This window comes from Plutella xylostella, chromosome 11 (assembly GCF_932276165.1).
Source record: "Plutella xylostella chromosome 11, ilPluXylo3.1, whole genome shotgun sequence".
Lineage (NCBI taxonomy): Eukaryota > Metazoa > Arthropoda > Insecta > Lepidoptera > Plutellidae > Plutella > Plutella xylostella.
Genome location: NC_063991.1, coordinates 2,708,485 through 2,726,559, shown reverse-complemented (window position 1 = coordinate 2,726,559; position 18,075 = coordinate 2,708,485). Strand labels below are relative to the sequence as shown.

At 42.5% G+C, this 18,075-nt stretch overlaps 2 protein-coding genes across 2 annotated transcripts; one reads left to right on the top strand and one right to left on the bottom strand.

Moving 5' to 3' along the window:
- Nucleotides 1-1,023: 1,023 nt before the first annotated feature.
- Nucleotides 1,024-11,919, top strand: LOC119693335 (protein rtoA-like). The gene is made up of 5 exons (XM_048624298.1): nucleotides 1,024-1,145; nucleotides 1,290-1,317; nucleotides 1,730-2,536; nucleotides 11,739-11,791; nucleotides 11,887-11,919. The coding sequence occupies exons 1-5, from the start codon at nucleotides 1,113-1,115 to the stop codon at nucleotides 11,917-11,919; spliced, it is 954 nt and encodes a 317-aa protein (XP_048480255.1). The 5' UTR covers nucleotides 1,024-1,112.
- Nucleotides 11,920-12,153: 234 nt separating this feature from the next.
- On the bottom strand, nucleotides 12,154-12,753 carry LOC119693337 (resuscitation-promoting factor RpfA-like; the record flags this gene model as incomplete). Its single annotated transcript, XM_038116501.2, has 1 exon — nucleotides 12,154-12,753. A coding segment is annotated over one exon (600 nt), but the record flags the coding sequence as incomplete, so codon positions are not given.
- Nucleotides 12,754-18,075: the final 5,322 nt, after the last annotated feature.

Below are 18,075 nucleotides of genomic sequence, written 5' to 3'. Positions count from 1 at the left end.
CATGAGGTGAGCGCAGTCTTCTATTTCAGACGAAACTTAGTACCTACTTATTCAATGATACCGGCGACCGAATGGCGTAGTGGCGACCGAATGGCGTAGTGGTTAGTGACCCTGACTACTGAGCCGATGGTCCCGGGTTCGATTCCCGGCTGGGGCAGATATTTGTTTAAACACAGATGTTTGTTCTCGGGTCTTGGATGTGCCCGTAAAATGGATAGGCCCGCCCCCTATTACATTGGGACTAACATACACTCTGGCGAAAAGTGGGTGCAGCAATGCACCTCTGCCTACCCCGCAAGGGAGTACATTAGTACAAGGCGTGAGTGCGTGTTTTTTTTTATTTTTTTTATTCAATGATAAAGGTGTTCTAAATGAGGAAAAAATATTTAAAAAATCTAAACCACGTTTAAAAAAAAAACTTAGTAGGTTCATAGGTAGGGAAACATCTAGTCAGTACAAAGACTTGATCTTACAGCACTTGGAGTACCAAGCGGTCGTAGGCCAGTTGGCCGTCCCAAATATCGCTGGAGCGATGAAGGCGGCAAGGACCTGCGCCAACTACAGGCAGGCGACTGGAGAGCGACTGCGCAGGAAAGAGACCAGTGGCGATTTCTTGTGTCTGAGGCCAAGATCCACTTTTGGTCACTGAGCCAGCGGAGTAAGTAAGTAAGTAAGTATACTGTAGTCATGGGCTACACATCAGTATATGATTCATCAATGGCTGCTCTTGCGAGTCATGGTGCCATAGAGAAATGGCCATTCTCCTTTACAATTACAAATTGATTGTGCCCTCCGGGGATCGAACCATGGACCTGCCTCGGTGGCCTAGTGGTAGAAGCTCAATCATACAGATACTTCTTCAGATACAGAGCTGTGTTTACAGTAAGCGCATTGTGTAATGAAAATGCAAACAATATTATTATTTAACAAAAACATGTGTTTGTGATTGCCCCATTAATCATGAAAGCTGTTTATTGTAAAATGCAAATACACATGCTTATATTGACAGAAACATGCACTTTAATAATGCACCATTTGATCACACATAGTGGTTTAGTATATAAGCTGCTCTGAGCTCGGCAATAACCAAAGCAAGTTCAGCATCAACCAACATGAAGTCGACCATCTGCCTTCTCGTGCTCGTGGTAAGTTCCCAACCAAGTTTTTCTTCTGTTTTGCTAAGTTTTTTTAGTTTTTATTTGTGCAATTTTGTTTTTTAAATTGTATTTCCATAGATTTAAATCAGAGGCCATCAGAAAATAATAATTTCATGTTTGTTTTTCTTCCAGGCCTTTGCCGCAGTCCAGGCTTATCCCAGTAAGTACCTATCACATTATGCGAAATAAACATAAATATCAGAGTTATTTGATCAAAATTATACAGTACCGTATCATAAAACGGCTAAACGTCCCGTCCCGGTTGCTGTTTCGGCAGCAGTCGTTAAGCCTAGTCAGAGCCCTTCGGGCATCTTGAAAATATCTGACGGTCGGGTTGCCCATTTACCCGATAACTCTCTCAGCACAAGCTTGCTTTTGCTGGGATCCACCAATCCGCACGAGGCCAGCGTGGTGGATTAGGACTAAAACCCTTTCTTCATTGGAAGGAGACCCGTGCCCCAGCAGTGGGGACGTGATGGGTGGTGATGTGTGATGTAATCAGAAAACAAACTACTTAAATGTATTTGGATTGGAATGCTTTTAACCTGCAACAAATATTTTTGAATCCACAGAGCCACGAACGATTTCATCAAGCAGCTCGACTCATGCGCAAAAAGATGTCTCCAGGGCCGAAACTGCCTCTACCGCCAGTGACGGATCAGCAGTCAGCAATGTCTCCGAGTTAGACAATGAGGCCGTCTCCAACGACAACTCTCGCTCATACGCCGACGGTAACGGAAACGCCATCACTTCATCATCACACAACGATGCTCAAACTTACGCACAAAGCACTGGCAACACCGTTAGCAATGCTGACGGTACATCCGCTACATCCAGCACCCTGGACAGCACCTCCACGTCTAACCAGAGCAGTGACATGAGTGAATCCCTGAACGACGACGCTGACCAGGCTGCATTCGAGAGTGCAGCTGGCTATGGCTCAGCATCAGGATCAGCATCATCCGGCGCAACTGCAGCCTCTGGTTCAGCCGATGGTAGTGGAGGATCAGGATCCGCGTCATCAGGGTCTACAGCCGCATCTGGCTCCTCAGGTGGTTCTGGATCATCCGGATCAGCGACGTCAGCAGGATCAGCCGCCTCCGGAGGTGTAGGCGGAAGCAACGGCTCATCTGCAGCAGCAGGATCTGGAAGTGGAAGCAGTGCAGCAGGAGCCTCATCATCAGGCGGAAACGGCTCAGCAGCCGGATCAGCAGCATCAGGCAGTGGAAGCTCATCATCAGGAGCAGCATCAAGCGGAAATGGATCATCATCATCATCTGGAGCTGCATCAAGCGGAAACGGTTCAGGATCAGCAGCATCAGGATCATCAGCATCAGGAGCAGCAGCATCAGGATCAGGGTCATCAGGATCAGCAGCATCTGGATCAGCAGCATCAGGATCAGGAGCATCAGGATCAGCAGCATCAGGATCAGCAGCATCAGGATCAGCAGCATCAGGATCAGCAGCATCAGGATCAGCAGCATCAGGATCAGGAACATCAGGATCAGCAGCATCAGGATCAGGCTCATCAGGATCAGCAGCATCAGGATCAGCAGCATCAGGATCAGGCTCATCAGGATCAGCAGCATCTGGATCAGCAGCATCTGGATCAGCAGCATCTGGATCAGCAGCATCTGGATCAGCAGCATCAGGATCAGGTGCATCAGGATCAGCAGCATCAGGATCAGGCTCATCAGGATCAGCAGCATCAGGATCAGCAGCATCAGGATCATCAGCATCAGGAGCAGCATCAAGCGGAAACGGTTCAGGATCATCAGCATCAGGAGCTGCATCAAGCGGAAACGGTTCAGGATCAGCAGCATCAGGATCAGCAGCATCAGGATCATCAGCATCAGGAGCAGCATCAAGCGGAAACGGTTCAGGATCATCAGCATCAGGAGCTGCATCAAGCGGAAATGGTTCAGGATCATCAGCATCAGGAGCAGCATCAAGCAGAAACGGATCATCAGCATCAGGAGCTGCATCTAGCGGAAACGGTTCAGGATCAGCAGCAACAGGATCAGCAGCATCAGGATCAGGCTCATCAGGATCAGCAGCATCTGGATCAGCAGCATCTGGATCAGCAGCATCAGGATCAGGTGCATCAGGATCAGCAGCATCAGGATCAGGCTCATCAGGATCAGCAGCATCAGGATCAGCAGCATCAGGATCATCAGCATCAGGAGCAGCATCAAGCAGAAACGGATCATCAGCATCAGGAGCTGCATCTAGCGGAAACGGTTCAGGATCAGCAGCATCAGGATCAGCAGCATCAGGATCATCAGCATCAGGAGCAGCAGCATCAGGATCAGGCTCATCAGGATCAGCAGCATCTGGATCAGCAGCATCAGGATCAGGAGCATCAGGATCAGCAGCATCAGGATCAGGCTCATCAGGATCAGCAGCATCAGGATCAGCAGCATCAGGAGCAGCATCAAGCAGAAACGGATCATCAGCATCAGGAGCTGCATCTAGCGGAAACGCTTCAGGATCAGCAGCAACAGGATCAGCAGCATCAGGATCATCAGCATCAGGAGCAGCATCAAGCGGACGCGGATCATCAGCATCAGGAGCTGCATCAAGCGGAAATGGTTCAGGATCATCAGCATCAGGAGCTGCATCTAGCGGAAGCGGTTCAGGATCAGCAGCATCAGGATCAGCAGCATCAGGATCAGGCTCATCAGGATCAGCAGCATCTGGATCAGCAGCATCAGGATCAGGTGCATCAGGATCAGCAGCATCAGGATCAGGCTCATCAGGATCAGCAGCATCTGGATCAGCAGCATCAGGATCAGCAGCATCAGGATCAGGTGCATCAGGATCAGCAGCATCAGGATCAGGCTCATCAGGATCAGCAGCATCAGGATCAGCAGCATCAGGATCAGCAGCATCAGGATCATCAGCATCAGGAGCAGCATCAAGCGGAAATGGCTCAGCCGGATCAGCATCATCAGCTGGTGGATCAGGAGCTTCTTCTGCTGCAGGAAATTCATCATCTGCCTCATCAGGAGCATCTTCCTCAGCAGCTAATGGAGCATCTGCCGCATCAGTAGGAAATGGTTCAGGAGCATCGGCTGCAGCAGGAAACAGTGCATCAGCAGCATCTAATGGAGCATCAGCCGCATCAAACGGATCAGGAGCATCAGCCGCATCAAACGGATCAGGAGCATCAGCAGCATCAAACGGAGCATCAGCAGCATCAAACGGAGCATCAGCCGCATCAAACGGATCAGGAGCATCAGCCGTATCAAACGGATCAGGAGCATCTTCCGCAACAGGAAATGGATCATCTGCCTCATCAGGTAGTGGATCATCTGCCGCATCATCAGGAAACGGCGCATCAGCCGCTGCCGGAAACGCATCAGGAGCATCTTCCGCAGCAGGAAATGGAGGATCTGCTGCATCATCAGCAGCTGGAGGAAGCAATGCCGCTGGAGCCGCCGCATCAGGTTAAAGCTTCGGAAACGATCCAATAGCAATCAGTAGATAAATAATATACGACGAACCCCGACCTCTGTGCAACGAACGGACTTCGACAAGGCTCTGAAGAATAAGGATATTCTCGCTACATCATCGGTTATGATAATGAACTTGCTTTCCAACTTAACGAATACTGAATTCCATGTCTTTATGAATGCCTCTGTTAATCGATTTTTAGTTTTAAGAATGTTAAATTTCGGCTTTGTTTTGGCTTGTATTAAATTATTGATTTATTAAATAATAAATTTATTCGGAATCCATTCCAGTTGTCTCAATGTTTCGTAGAGATAAGTAAGTAGGTATTTTAAATGGATCCCAAAACTGCCTCTCTTTTTCTTTCTGATAGTCCACAAAGGCTAGACATAAAAGCTGATCAACATTGTCATCTTTGGTCATGTAATAATTTATTGACATCAATAGATGCAAGTAATACACACACCACATGGCTAATTGTGCTCAAACTGTTTTGGAACCCGCCCAGCTCTCTGTGTGCATTTAATGAGGTTTTTTCGTAAAAGAACTCAAGAGACTAGCCAACTAAGCTGCTAGTTGAAGAAGCCCTCTAGGACTAGGCCATATACGTACGCCGAATTTCTGATAACCAGCGGATTAAAGGACTTCTGACCTTGAACACAGGTCAGAGAATCCTGGCTATGAATCGTGGGGTATTAACCCCTTTGTTCAGAGTGAAGAGTTACTTCACCCCATTTCGGCTAACAATACTTTTTAAAACAAATAGTACAGTGGGAATGGAGAACGGTGAGCTGAAGCTATCACCATGGAAGTACTTATTACTTACGTACAACGTTGGTACTTATTACTTCCATGGCTATCACTACTTGACTTCAGCAACTTTCAACACAGTGGATTTCGATATTCTATTTGGAGTATTGGGGTAGTGTGTTCTCTTAATGTAAGTATATCCTACGGTAATTGACTAGTTTCAGTTATTTGCATGGCCGCCGGCAACGAATCCGTATCGAAGAATCTAACTCTGTGGTAGAGCACCACATCTGGTGTCCCGTAAGGTGGCGTGTTGTCTCCTCTTCTATTTGCTATATTCATTAATATATCAAGTAGGGTCAGTGTACTAAATAAATCTAAATAAATAACACAAAATATAAAAAAAACATCATTATAAAAGAATATATCTACTTATATTATAATAAGAAATGAACATAATAACAATGAGTTCAAGTGAGAGCTAGAATTTATTGCTGTTTGAAGATGTAAGTTCAAGGATAGCAAATTTCAGAATAAAACTACTCTCAGGGACCTTCAACATTACGCAGGGCGTTAACAAAGGTAAATAGTAAGAGCTAGAGTTTAAGTAAGTTCTAGGTTTCGCATAGAAACTTTGTTGATCACGAGACTTTTTACTTCCTTGTGGGTAGGGTATCCAATTCGTCTGTCGTCCGTCGTCGTATCAAAGTCCCCATAATATAAAAGTCACGTGGCCAACAAATTTTGTATAAAAGCTAAATATTTTTCCCGTATTTTTAAAAGTGGTAAGTAAGTAACTCATTAATAGAACAACAACTTATTCAGAATGACCTCAAGAGACCTTTTGGCTTAGGGCCAGATTTTTAGATCCGTACTTGACTCAACAAACTAGTTAAAAACCAACAATGTTTATACTAATATTATTATGTACAGTGAAACCTGGATAAGTAGGACCTGGATAAGTGGGAAACCTCCATATCTGGGTCTCGAGCTGAGGTCCCGGCACTTTAGCCTCTATCTATCGAAAGCGTTTGATTGTGTGGATCATGCCACTCTACTTATGAAACTTAAATATTATGGGCTAACTGGCAAAGCTCTTACATTGTTGGAATCATACTTAACAAACAGAACTCAACAAGTCGACATAAATGGAGTGCGTTCGGCTGGCTGTCCTGTCAGTATGGGTGTTCCCCAAGGCTCGATTTTAGGACCATTTTTATTTCTTGTATATTTTAACGATTTACCGTTTTTGGTAGATAAATTATGTGAGATAGTACTGTTTGCTGATGATACTTCACTTACATTTAAGTTGAAGCGACAAGAAGTCAATTTTGACAATGCAAACAGTGTTCTTTCCATAGTTGCTAATTGGTTCACTGTAAATAATTATTATTTAGATCTTAACTCCAAGAAAACGAAATGTATTAAATTCACTTTGCCTAATGTAAGACAAGTAGAGACAAATTTGACATTAAATAACGATAAGCTACAGTTACTTGACTTAAAGTTGCAATGGGGACCCCACATTGAGAGGATAGCCGGCAGATTGAGTTCTGCAGCTTATGCTGTTAGATCCATTAGACAGTTAACAGATGTAGCTACAGCCAGGCTTGTGTATTTTAGTTATTTCCATAGTGTTATGTCTTACGGAATTCTATTGTGGGGACGGGCGGCTGATATTAATCAAATTTTTGTTCTGCAAAAACGAGCAATTCGAGCCATTTATGTATTAGGATCTAGAATTTCATTAAGAGACAGGTTTAAGGAAATAGGTATACTAACCGTTCCATGTCAATATATTTATGAAAATATTATGTATGTTCGTAAAAACTTAAATTCATTTAGTAAAGTAGGAGCCATTCACGGTATTGAGACCAGAAACAAAAATAAGTTGCTCTTCCCCACTCTCAGACTTTCGAAAACAAACACATCATTCATGGGGAACTGTATACGCTTTTATAATAAGTTATCAAATGAAACACTCAGCCTAACTGAGACTAAATTTAAGAATTTTGTAAAAACAACATTATCTATAAAGCTTATTATAGTATACTTAAATGATTATCTAAACGACAAAAACGCGTGGTCTTGTCCAACTCAGCTAAGGCATTTGGAAAAATGAAATGGATATGCTTGAGTAAAATGTATTAACTAGATATAAGTAAAATTGTATTAGTTATAAGAAAAAGTTGAAAAGATGCTCGAGGAGTTTCTTTCGCCATTTCTTTCCTCCTTAATGACGGGGCCTTTGTGAAATGGTGGTAGATTATGACTTTTGACAAGTAATTCTAAGATTCTAGGTACGTCAAAAAAATAAACGATTTCATTTCATTAGCACTTGATTACCTCTGTTACTGTTAGTGAGACAAAGCAAACCTCTTTCAATGGGATTCTTATGATAATATTTGAATGGTAATGTTACCTCTATAATTGAGAAAGCTAGTGTATTTACCTCTATAACTGAGACAATAACTATGTTTTAATGAACTCTTGTAAATTATTAAAATCGAACTTTAAAATAAATTTACCTCTGTAACTGAGATACATACATTCATAACCTCTATAACTGGGACTACATGTAATATTCCTGTTTGTGTAATTGCATTTAGTATGAGACCCTCTGTAAATGAAATTTATATTATTAAAACCTGGATAACTGAGACACTGTCTTAGTGGAATGCCTCTATAAGTGGGACAAAAATGTTGGTCCATTGGAATCTTACTTATCCAGGTTTCACTGTACTTACCTAGCTGTCATGCTTGACACGTGACTTGATTAATGGTTTAAGTCTCGTTTAAGTTGACCACGGATAAAACAGGCGGCCCGTAGCAAAACCCTGCATTAAATCGTAGACATTTGCGATGTGTTTTTTTTTTAAATTGCCATAGTTATGATGAATGCAACTACCTTAAGCAGCTGAATTAATTTACCAATTAATTATGAATTAAGTAGGCACTATGTGTAGTACAGAATAAAGCGCGAACAAATATTGACATAAACGTACCTCTCAGAAAACAGCTGCAGGTCACAAGTTCATTAACGTTTTTCACTCATGTCTCATCATCATCACATACCCATCATCACGTCCCTACTGCTGAGAACAGGTCTCCTTCCAATGAAGGAAGGGTTTAGGCCTAGTCCACCACACTGGCCTAGTTCTGGTTTGTGGACTTCTAGTGCGGGTTGGTGGACCCAAACCAAGCAAGCTTGTGCTGAGAGAGTTGTCGGGGAAGTGGTCAACTCGACTGTTTTGATGCTGCCCGAAGGCATCTGCGATGACTGCGGCTAATCAAATAGGTATCGTATCGTATCCGCAGTTAAGTTTTAACTGCGGATACGAAAACCGGCCCTTAGAAGGTATCTTGATTGATGGATTCAAGAAAAGAATACGTCACCGATAGCACGACTGCCTCAAATTTTTGTTCAACGCCGAATGATTGAAAGCATGCTTCAAGAATCTTAGAAGAACAATTTGGAAATCGGGATGCTTCGTAGTAGAATAGAATAGAATAGAATAGAATAGAATAGAATCATTTATTTGTGATGTAGATGTGATGTAGTATAATGTAATGACTCTGATTACCTACACTCATAACCCATTGGGATGGATTTATAAAACCGACACGACTGGAGAGAGCTAGGCACAGAATCAACTGCATCACATGCCCATCCGACAACATGGAACATTAAATTTAATTTTTTGGCCATGAGGAGACCAGTCTTCTATGTCCAACGAAACTTAGAGCAACAATTTACAATCACAAATTGATTGTGCCCATTCGGTGATCGAACCAGGGACCTGCCTCGGTGGCCTAGTGGTAGAAGCTCAATCATACAGATACTTCTTCAGATACAGAGCTGTGTACTTACAGTAAGCGCATTGTGTAATGAAAATGCAAACAATATTATTATTTAACAAAAACATGTGTTTGTGATTGCCCCATTAATCATGAAAGCTGTTTATTGTAAAATGCAAATACTCAAGCTTATATTGACAGAAACATGCACTTTAATAATGCACCATTTGATCACACACAGTGGTTTAGTATATAAGCTGCTCTGAGCTCGGCAATAACCAAAGCAAGTTCAGCATCAACCAACATGAAGTCGACCATCTGCCTTCTCGTGCTCGTGGTAAGTTCCCAACCAAGTTTTTCTTCTGTTTTGCAAAGTTTTCTTAGTTTTTATTTGTGCAATTTTGTTTTTTAAATTGTATTTCCATAGATTTAAATCAGCGGCTATCAGAAAATAATGATTTCATGTTTGTTTTTCTTCCAGGCCTTTGCCGCAGTCCAGGCTTATCCCAGTAAGTACCTATCACATTACGCGAAATAAACATATAGTTATTTGATCAAAATTTGACAGCACCGTATCATAAAACGGCTAAACGTCCCGTCCCGGTTGCTGTTTTGGCAGCAGTCGTTAAGACTAGTCAGAGCCCAGAGCCCTTCGGGCATCTTGAAAATATCTGACGGTCGGGTTGCCCATTTACCCGATAACTCTCTCAGCACAAGCTTGCTTTTGCTGGGATCCACCAATCCGCACTAGGCCAGCGTGGTGAATTAGGACTAAAACCCTTTTTTCATTGGAAGGAGACCCGTGCCCCAGCAGTGGGGACGTGATGGGTGGTGATGTGTGATGTAATCAGAAAACAAAATACTTAAATGTATTTGGATTGGAATGCTTTTAACCTGCAACAAATATTTTTGAATCCACAGAGCCACGAACGATTTCATCAAGCAGCTCGACTCATGCGCAAAAAGATGTCTCCAGGGCCGAAACTGCCTCTACCGCCAGTGACGGATCAGCAGTCAGCAATGTCTCCGAGTTAGACAATGAGGCCGTCTCCAACGACAACTCTCGCTCATACGCCGACGGTAACGGAAACGCCATCACTTCATCATCACACAACGATGCTCAAACTTACGCACAAAGCACTGGCAACACCGTTAGCAATGCTGACGGTACATCCGCTACATCCAGCACCCTGGACAGCACCTCCACGTCTAACCAGAGCAGTGACATGAGTGAATCCCTGAACGACGACGCTGACCAGGCTGCATTCGAGAGTGCAGCTGGCTATGGCTCAGCATCAGGATCAGCATCATCCGGCGCAACTGCAGCCTCTGGTTCAGCCGATGGTAGTGGAGGATCAGGATCCGCGTCATCAGGGTCTACAGCCGCATCTGGCTCCTCAGGTGGTTCTGGATCATCCGGATCAGCGACGTCAGCAGGATCAGCCGCCTCCGGAGGTGTAGGCGGAAGCAACGGCTCATCTGCAGCAGCAGGATCTGGAAGTGGAAGCAGTGCAGCAGGAGCCTCATCATCAGGCGGAAACGGCTCAGCAGCCGGATCAGCAGCATCAGGCAGTGGAAGCTCATCATCAGGAGCAGCATCAAGCGGAAATGGATCATCATCATCATCTGGAGCTGCATCAAGCGGAAACGGTTCAGGATCAGCAGCATCAGGATCAGCAGCATCAGGATCATCAGCATCAGGAGCAGCAGCATCAGGATCAGGCTCATCAGGATCAGCAGCATCTGGATCAGCAGCATCAGGATCAGGAGCATCGGGATCAGCAGCATCAGGATCAGGCTCATCAGGATCAGCAGCATCAGGATCAGCAGCATCAGGATCATCAGCATTAGGAGCTGCATCAAGCGGAAATGGTTCAGGATCATCAGCATCAGGAGCAGCATCAAGCAGAAACGGATCATCAGCATCAGGAGCTGCATCTAGCGGAAACGGTTCAGGATCAGCAGCAACAGGATCAGCAGCATCAGGATCAGGCTCATCAGGATCAGCAGCATCTGGATCAGCAGCATCAGGATCAGCAGCATCAGGATCAGGCTCATCTGGATCAGCAGCATCAGGATCAGCAGCATCAGGATCATCAGCATCAGGAGCAGCAGCATCAGGATCAGGCTCATCAGGATCAGCAGCATCTGGATCAGCAGCATCAGGATCAGCAGCATCAGGATCAGGCTCATCAGGATCAGCAGCATCAGGATCAGCAGCATCAGGATCATCAGCATCAGGAGCAGCATCAAGCGGAAACGGTTCAGGATCATCAGCATCAGGAGCTGCATCAAGCGGAAACGGTTCAGGATCATCAGCATCAGGAGCAGCATCAAGCAGAAACGGATCATCAGCATCAGGAGCTGCATCTAGCGGAAACGGTTCAGGATCAGCAGCAACAGGATCAGCAGCATCAGGATCAGGCTCATCAGGATCAGCAGCATCTGGATCAGCAGCATCTGGATCAGCAGCATCTGGATCAGCAGCATCAGGATCAGGTGCATCAGGATCAGCAGCATCAGGATCAGGCTCATCAGGATCAGCAGCATCAGGATCAGCAGCATCAGGATCAGCAGCATCAGGATCATCAGCATCAGGAGCAGCATCAAGCGGAAACAGTTCAGGATCAGCAGCATCAGGATCAGCAGCATCAGGCAGTGGAAGCTCATCATCAGGAGCAGCATCAAGCGGACGCGGATCATCAGCATCAGGAGCTGCATCAAGCAGAAACGGATCATCAGCATCAGGAGCTGCATCTAGCGGAAGCGGTTCAGGATCAGCAGCATCAGGATCAGCAGCATCAGGATCAGGCTCATCAGGATCAGCAGGATCTGGATCAGCAGCATCAGGATCAGGTGCATCAGGATCAGCAGCATCAGGATCAGGCTCATCAGGATCAGCAGCATCTGGATCAGCAGCATCAGGATCAGCAGCATCAGGATCAGGTGCATCAGGATCAGCAGCATCAGGATCAGGCTCATCAGGATCAGCAGCATCAGGATCAGCAGCATCAGGCAGTGGAAGCTCATCATCAGGATCAGCAGCATCAGGAGCATCAGGATCATCAGCATCAGGAGCAGCATCAAGCGGAAATGGCTCAGCCGGATCAGCATCATCAGCTGGTGGATCAGGAGCATCTTCTGCTGCAGGAAATTCATCATCTGCCTCATCAGGAGCATCTTCCGCAGCAGCTAATGGAGCATCTGCCGCATCAGCAGGAAATGGTTCAGGAGCATCGGCTGTAGCAGGAAACAGTGCATCAGCAGCTTCTAATGGAGCATCAGCCGCATCAAACGGATCAGGAGCATCAGCCGCATCAAACGGATCAGGAGCATCAGCAGCATCAAACGGAGCATCAGCCGCATCAAACGGATCAGGAGCATCAGCCGTATCAAACGGATCAGGAGCATCTTCCGCAACAGGAAATGGATCATCTGCCTCATCAGGTAGTGGATCATCTGCCGCATCATCAGGAAACGGCGCATCAGCCGCTGCCGGAAACGCATCAGGAGCATCTTCCGCAGCAGGAAATGGAGGATCTGCTGCATCATCAGCAGCTGGAGGAAGCAATGCCGCTGGAGCCGCCGCATCAGGTTAAAGCTTCGAAAACGATCCAATAGCAATCAGTAGATAAATAATATACGACGAACCCCGACCTCTGTGCAACGAACGGACTTCGACAAGGCTCTGAAGAATAAAGATATTCTCGTTACATCATCGGTTATGATAATGAACTTGCTTTCCAACTTAACGAATACTGAATTCCATGTCTTTATGAATCAAAGCCTTTGTTTATCGATTTTTAGTTTTAAGAATGTTAAAATTCGGCTTTGTTTTGGCTTGTATTAAATTATTGATTTATTAAAAAATAAATTTATTCGGAATCCATTCCAGTTGTCTCAATGTTTCGTAGAGATAAGTAAGTAGGTATTTTAAATGGATCCCAAAACTGCCTCTCTTTTTCTTCCTGATAGTCCACAAATCCTAGACACAAAAAAAAGGTGATTGTCATACTTCTTTGGTCATCTGCACGAATCTTACGACATAAGGTCAACCAGGGCCATTGCGCCACAATACTTTGACTTTATTATTCATTTGATCATAACAAACAGATTATACGCCCTATTAAGCTATAACTTGTGATACATATTATTTTTGGGGCTATGGCGCCTACATAGCCTAATTTCTTGTAGTGGCATTTACCCCATCCAAGATTCCAGGGGTGCTCAACATTTTATTTATGAAAACTTTATTGGACTTAAAAAAGTATAAATACTTTCGTGACAAATTAAAATACAGTATAAAAGCATACAAGGGCATATTTTTTAGAATTTGCAATCAAACAACAACTTTAAATTAGTAAGTATACCATTTTTAGAGTCTGACGGAATTTTAATCATTACAAAACTATTTAGAGTTTTAAAAACAAGTGTGATCATTCTGTTAATATGACTATTTTTTATTTATTATATGATTATTTTCTATATACCGTGTTAACAACATTATAATGTCGTCACCAAATGACGTCAATTTTTTAAAATATTTAGTTTATTATATATTAATATTATTTACATTTTAGTGGGATTATCAATCTAAGAATGTTAATTCTGATACGCCGTTAAATGTTCTTCAATATTGCAGAAGGCGTCATTAACCTAGTATTTTTCGTTTAGGAGTAATTTGGTGCTAATGTCACTGGAACTTTTTCATTGCTCGTGAGTGTATTAAATACATTTATCATAACATAAAATGTTTAGAACCTCTGAAAATGGGGCTACTGCGCCGCAATAGAGGCAATAACCCCATCAGCCCAGAGGCATTTACCCCAAAATAAAAGCTAAACCTACAATTTTGTAATTACATATTGTGTCCGAATCTTACGTTATTTCAATAAAATAATCAAAACAATATGTAAAGCAACAAAACAATAACAGTATTTACAGTTAGGAAACATAGATTCTTTTTAAATAAACACACATTTGGAACGATTAAAAAAAACGTGTCAGAAAACCTGAGGAGGCCGAAAGAGGTGAAAAAAGACGTCTGGTGAAGTCGACCCTTCGTCCCACACTGCACCAAATTAGAGCTGGCAACACCAGCTTCCAGAGAGAACTACAGAGCCGATTCGAATCGCTGGAAACCACTACGGATATTGACGCGGATACAATCCAAATAGTGAAGGCTCTTCGTGAGGTGGGCCACAGACATTTTAGCGTGAGAAGCAAAAGCAAGGAGTCTAAATGATGGCGAAGGCTCGAAGTCGAAGAGGGTCGATGAGCGTGACGGTGATGATTAAGACGATGTGTAGAGATTTGCGTAATAATAGTAAGTATATTGAATAGTATTTTACAAGATATGAGATATAAGAATTATGTATTAGAATTAGTAATTAATAAAATGTGGTATGAATTTTCTTCGTGTTGTTATTTTGTATGTGATTGACATAAGTAAATGATGGCGAAGGCTCGAAGTCGAAGAGGGTCGATGAGCGTGACGGTGATGATTAAGACGATGTGTAGAGATTTGCGTAATAATAGTAAGTATATTGAATAGTATTTTACGAGATATGAGATATAAGAATTATGTATTAGAATTAGTAATTAATAAAATGTGGTATGAATTTTCTTCGTGTTGTTATTTTGTATGTGATTGACATAAGTATTTCTTCTTCAGCTGAAGCGCCGGGCATAGAGCCCGACGCTCGTAATAATGTCTGTCTTCAACATGGTCCCCCCCTTGGAACGGTCTGTTCCAAGAGTGGAAGAGGGCACAACCGGTTGTACGCTCTTCTGAGCGTCCCGGCCCTCGTGATCACATCTGCCACTCTATTGACCCCGTCCGTGCCGGGGTATACTGCCGTGACTCTGCCTAGCAGCCATCGATTTGGGGATAATCGATCGTCCTTCACTAGCACAAGTTCCCCTGTTTGTGGCTGCTCTCCAATTGTGCGCCATTTGTTCCTCTGCTGGAGCTCGGATATGTATTCCTTGTAGAAACGGTTCCAAAAATGTGCCTTGAGTTGTTCGATCCTCTTGAATCTTGTTAGTGATGAAATTGGCTTGTCTTCCACCGGGGCAGCCGGTAGCATCGTGCATGTCCGTCCGATTAAGAAGTGGGAAGGAGTGAGAGGGATGAGATCAGAGGGATCCGAAGATAAGGGGGTGATAGGCCTTGAGTTTAGGATTCCTTCTATTTGGACCAACACAGTATACATTTCCTCGAAGTCTAAGTGTGCTAGGCCAAGCACTCGTTTCAAATGATATTTTATGGACTTTACCGAACCCTCCGCCATGCCGTTGAAATGAGGACTGTATGCTGGACTGAAGTGAAACTTTATCTCAGTTTCTGCTGAATAGGATATTACATCCTTTCTACATTGTTTCAAAAAGGCTCTTAATTCGTGATTAGCTCCTACAAAGTTCGTGCCGTTGTCGGAATATATGTTGGAAGGCTTACCTCGCCGGGCCACAAACCTGTTTAATGCTGAAATGAAACATTTAGCAGACAAATCTGTGACAAGTTCCAGATGCACTGCCTTGACTGTGAGACATACAAATACACAGATGTAAGCCTTAATGAGCTTACACCCTCTACCTTTCCTGTTTGCTATCATTATCGGTCCAGCGTAATCTACCGCCGTGTGGCAGAATGGATGATTTGCCTCGAGTCTTGCCTTAGGAAGATTCCCCATAATGGGCTGAAATGTTTTTTCTGAGAACCTACAGCAAGTAATACACTCATGAACTGTTTTTCTTGCAAGATTTCGGCCGTTGATGATCCAATATTTATGACGCAAGGTTGACAATAACAGCTGAGGTCCTGCATGTAATAAAAGTCGATGATAATTTTTAAAGATTAATTTAGTGATGGGATGAGACCCGTCTAGCAGAATTGGATGTTTAAGGTAAATGTCCCAGTAGTTGACACAATAGTGGCAATAACAAAAGCGTTGTTAGGGAAAAACTTTTATTACGAAATCAGGCGGTAACCAAGTAACAAAATTTGGTAAATCAGTCTTCTATCTAAATTATCTCCTTACAATCATGTATCTAATTAAACGTTTTTTACTATTTTCTGAGAAAATTCAAACAGTCTCGAAATGTACCTATAATTGATAGGAAATTTTTCACTTCGCCCAGTAATTGACAAAGAAGTTTTACATTCTGTGTTCCAGTAATTGATAATAGGTATATGAAGTCATCAACAAAAAAAAATAAAAAAATACAAAGTATTAAAAATCTGTCATAGCAAAAGTAAAGTAATTTTCATACATCACAAAAACACTGAACATTTTACACGTCTTCGCAACATATTTTACGCATTAACGTTGTTATTATAATGAGACCTTATGAAATTCACCATTCAAAATAAGCATTATACAACAGTATAAATCTTTAATAGGAAAAAACAATCATTCAAACTTCTTATACAAATCAAAAAATTCTAGAAAATATATTATATAGTCATCACTCTCGAGATCATCCGTACTATCATGAGGAGGCACCCACTTTTCGGCTTCACTTTCACTTGTAGAATATAATTAAACTTTTTTCTTATTTCCGAAAATATCTGTTTTCTTTTTCATTGTAGTTTCCTTGGATTTAAATTTATCCATTTCTTGTTTCTTCTTTCGTCTTAATCGTTCTTATTCGTCCGTCTTTCTCCATTATCATTCTCATTATTTTCTTCCTGTATTTCCACATCATCTTCGCTTGAAGAATCAAACAATACTTTTTTGTTATTGCAAGGCGTCTAGATTATGTTGTGCTGCAGTTTTATTTGCTAAATTCTTTTCTTGTTTAATCTTCATGGCTTCACCTTCTTCTCTTTTTTCTTTGTCTTTCTTCAGCTCGTTTTTCTTTCGGTTCAATTTTTTTTTCTTTTTCCTTTGCCATGCTTAATATCTCCTTAACTATGGTGTTTTCTTGCGCTGGCGATAAAAAAATTTTGGACCCATACGCCAGTCAAGTGGAGTCTTACCGTTCACTTTATAAGCATAATATAAAGTACATTGTATTTAAGAGCTGCAGCAGCTATTGTTAAACCAGATTTTACCTCTTCATAAGCTCGTAGCATTGAATCCTCACTATAAGCAAGCATTTTAACTTTAATTGGTGACATCTTATCAAATTATAGTACCAGCAACGAAAATTTTATTGTAATTAATAATGTGTATAACCAATAGTTGATAGCTAGATGACCAGTACTTGATACCCTATCAAGTACTCGACCCGTGCAATATTTTCAACCCAGAAATAAACAAAGACAAATTTTATTGTAGTGTGACCCTTACACCTTTGATATTACGAGCAAATTAAAAAAATAGTTTTGACCTATTACTTGATAGGGGGTATCAATTACTAGGTATTTGGGTTTTTCTTGTTCTAGTAGATGATACTCGTCACAAACAAGTAAATATAATAAAAATTGGTAAAATAAGCATGAACCAGCGAAGTTACTTTACATGCAAAGGTAATAAAAACAATACTTACCCGTAAAACGCTATAAATCAACTGCAATATCGTACCGGCGAACACTCCTAGCTTAGTTATTCAATTAACAAAACACAAGTAAACGCGTTGATGCAAACGGCTGCACGGGAAAAAAGTTGTAACTTGAAATTGAATCGATGCAGAATACTCACACTTTGGTTGTCAATTTAACAGACTTCAAAGTTCAAATATTGATAGGAGTGCGTTTAAAAACTGAATTAGTTTTCTTATTGTTCAACCATAAAGTTGAAACTATCAATTACTGGGACCCTATCAACTACAGGGACATTTACCTTAGTGTCGTAATCATAATTCGCATTGCACAACCTGCCTCCTACTCGAATTAGGCCAGAATCATCGAGAAATGGATTCAGATGCAACAGTTTATTCTTAGATGGCAGAGACCCTTTATTTTTTAAGACAC

Excerpts from the sequence above, each read along its gene's own strand:
- LOC119693335 (XM_048624298.1), top strand. The coding sequence starts at position 1,113 with ATGAAGTCGACCATCTGCCTTCTCGTGCTCGTG. Across the intron at positions 1,318-1,729 it reads CGCAGTCCAGGCTTATCCCA|AGCCACGAACGATTTCATCA; the intron begins GTAAGTACCTAT and ends TTGAATCCACAG. Across the intron at positions 2,537-11,738 it reads GTCATCAGGATCAGCAGCAT|CAGGATCATCAGCATCAGGA; the intron begins CTGGATCAGCAG and ends GATCAGCAGCAT.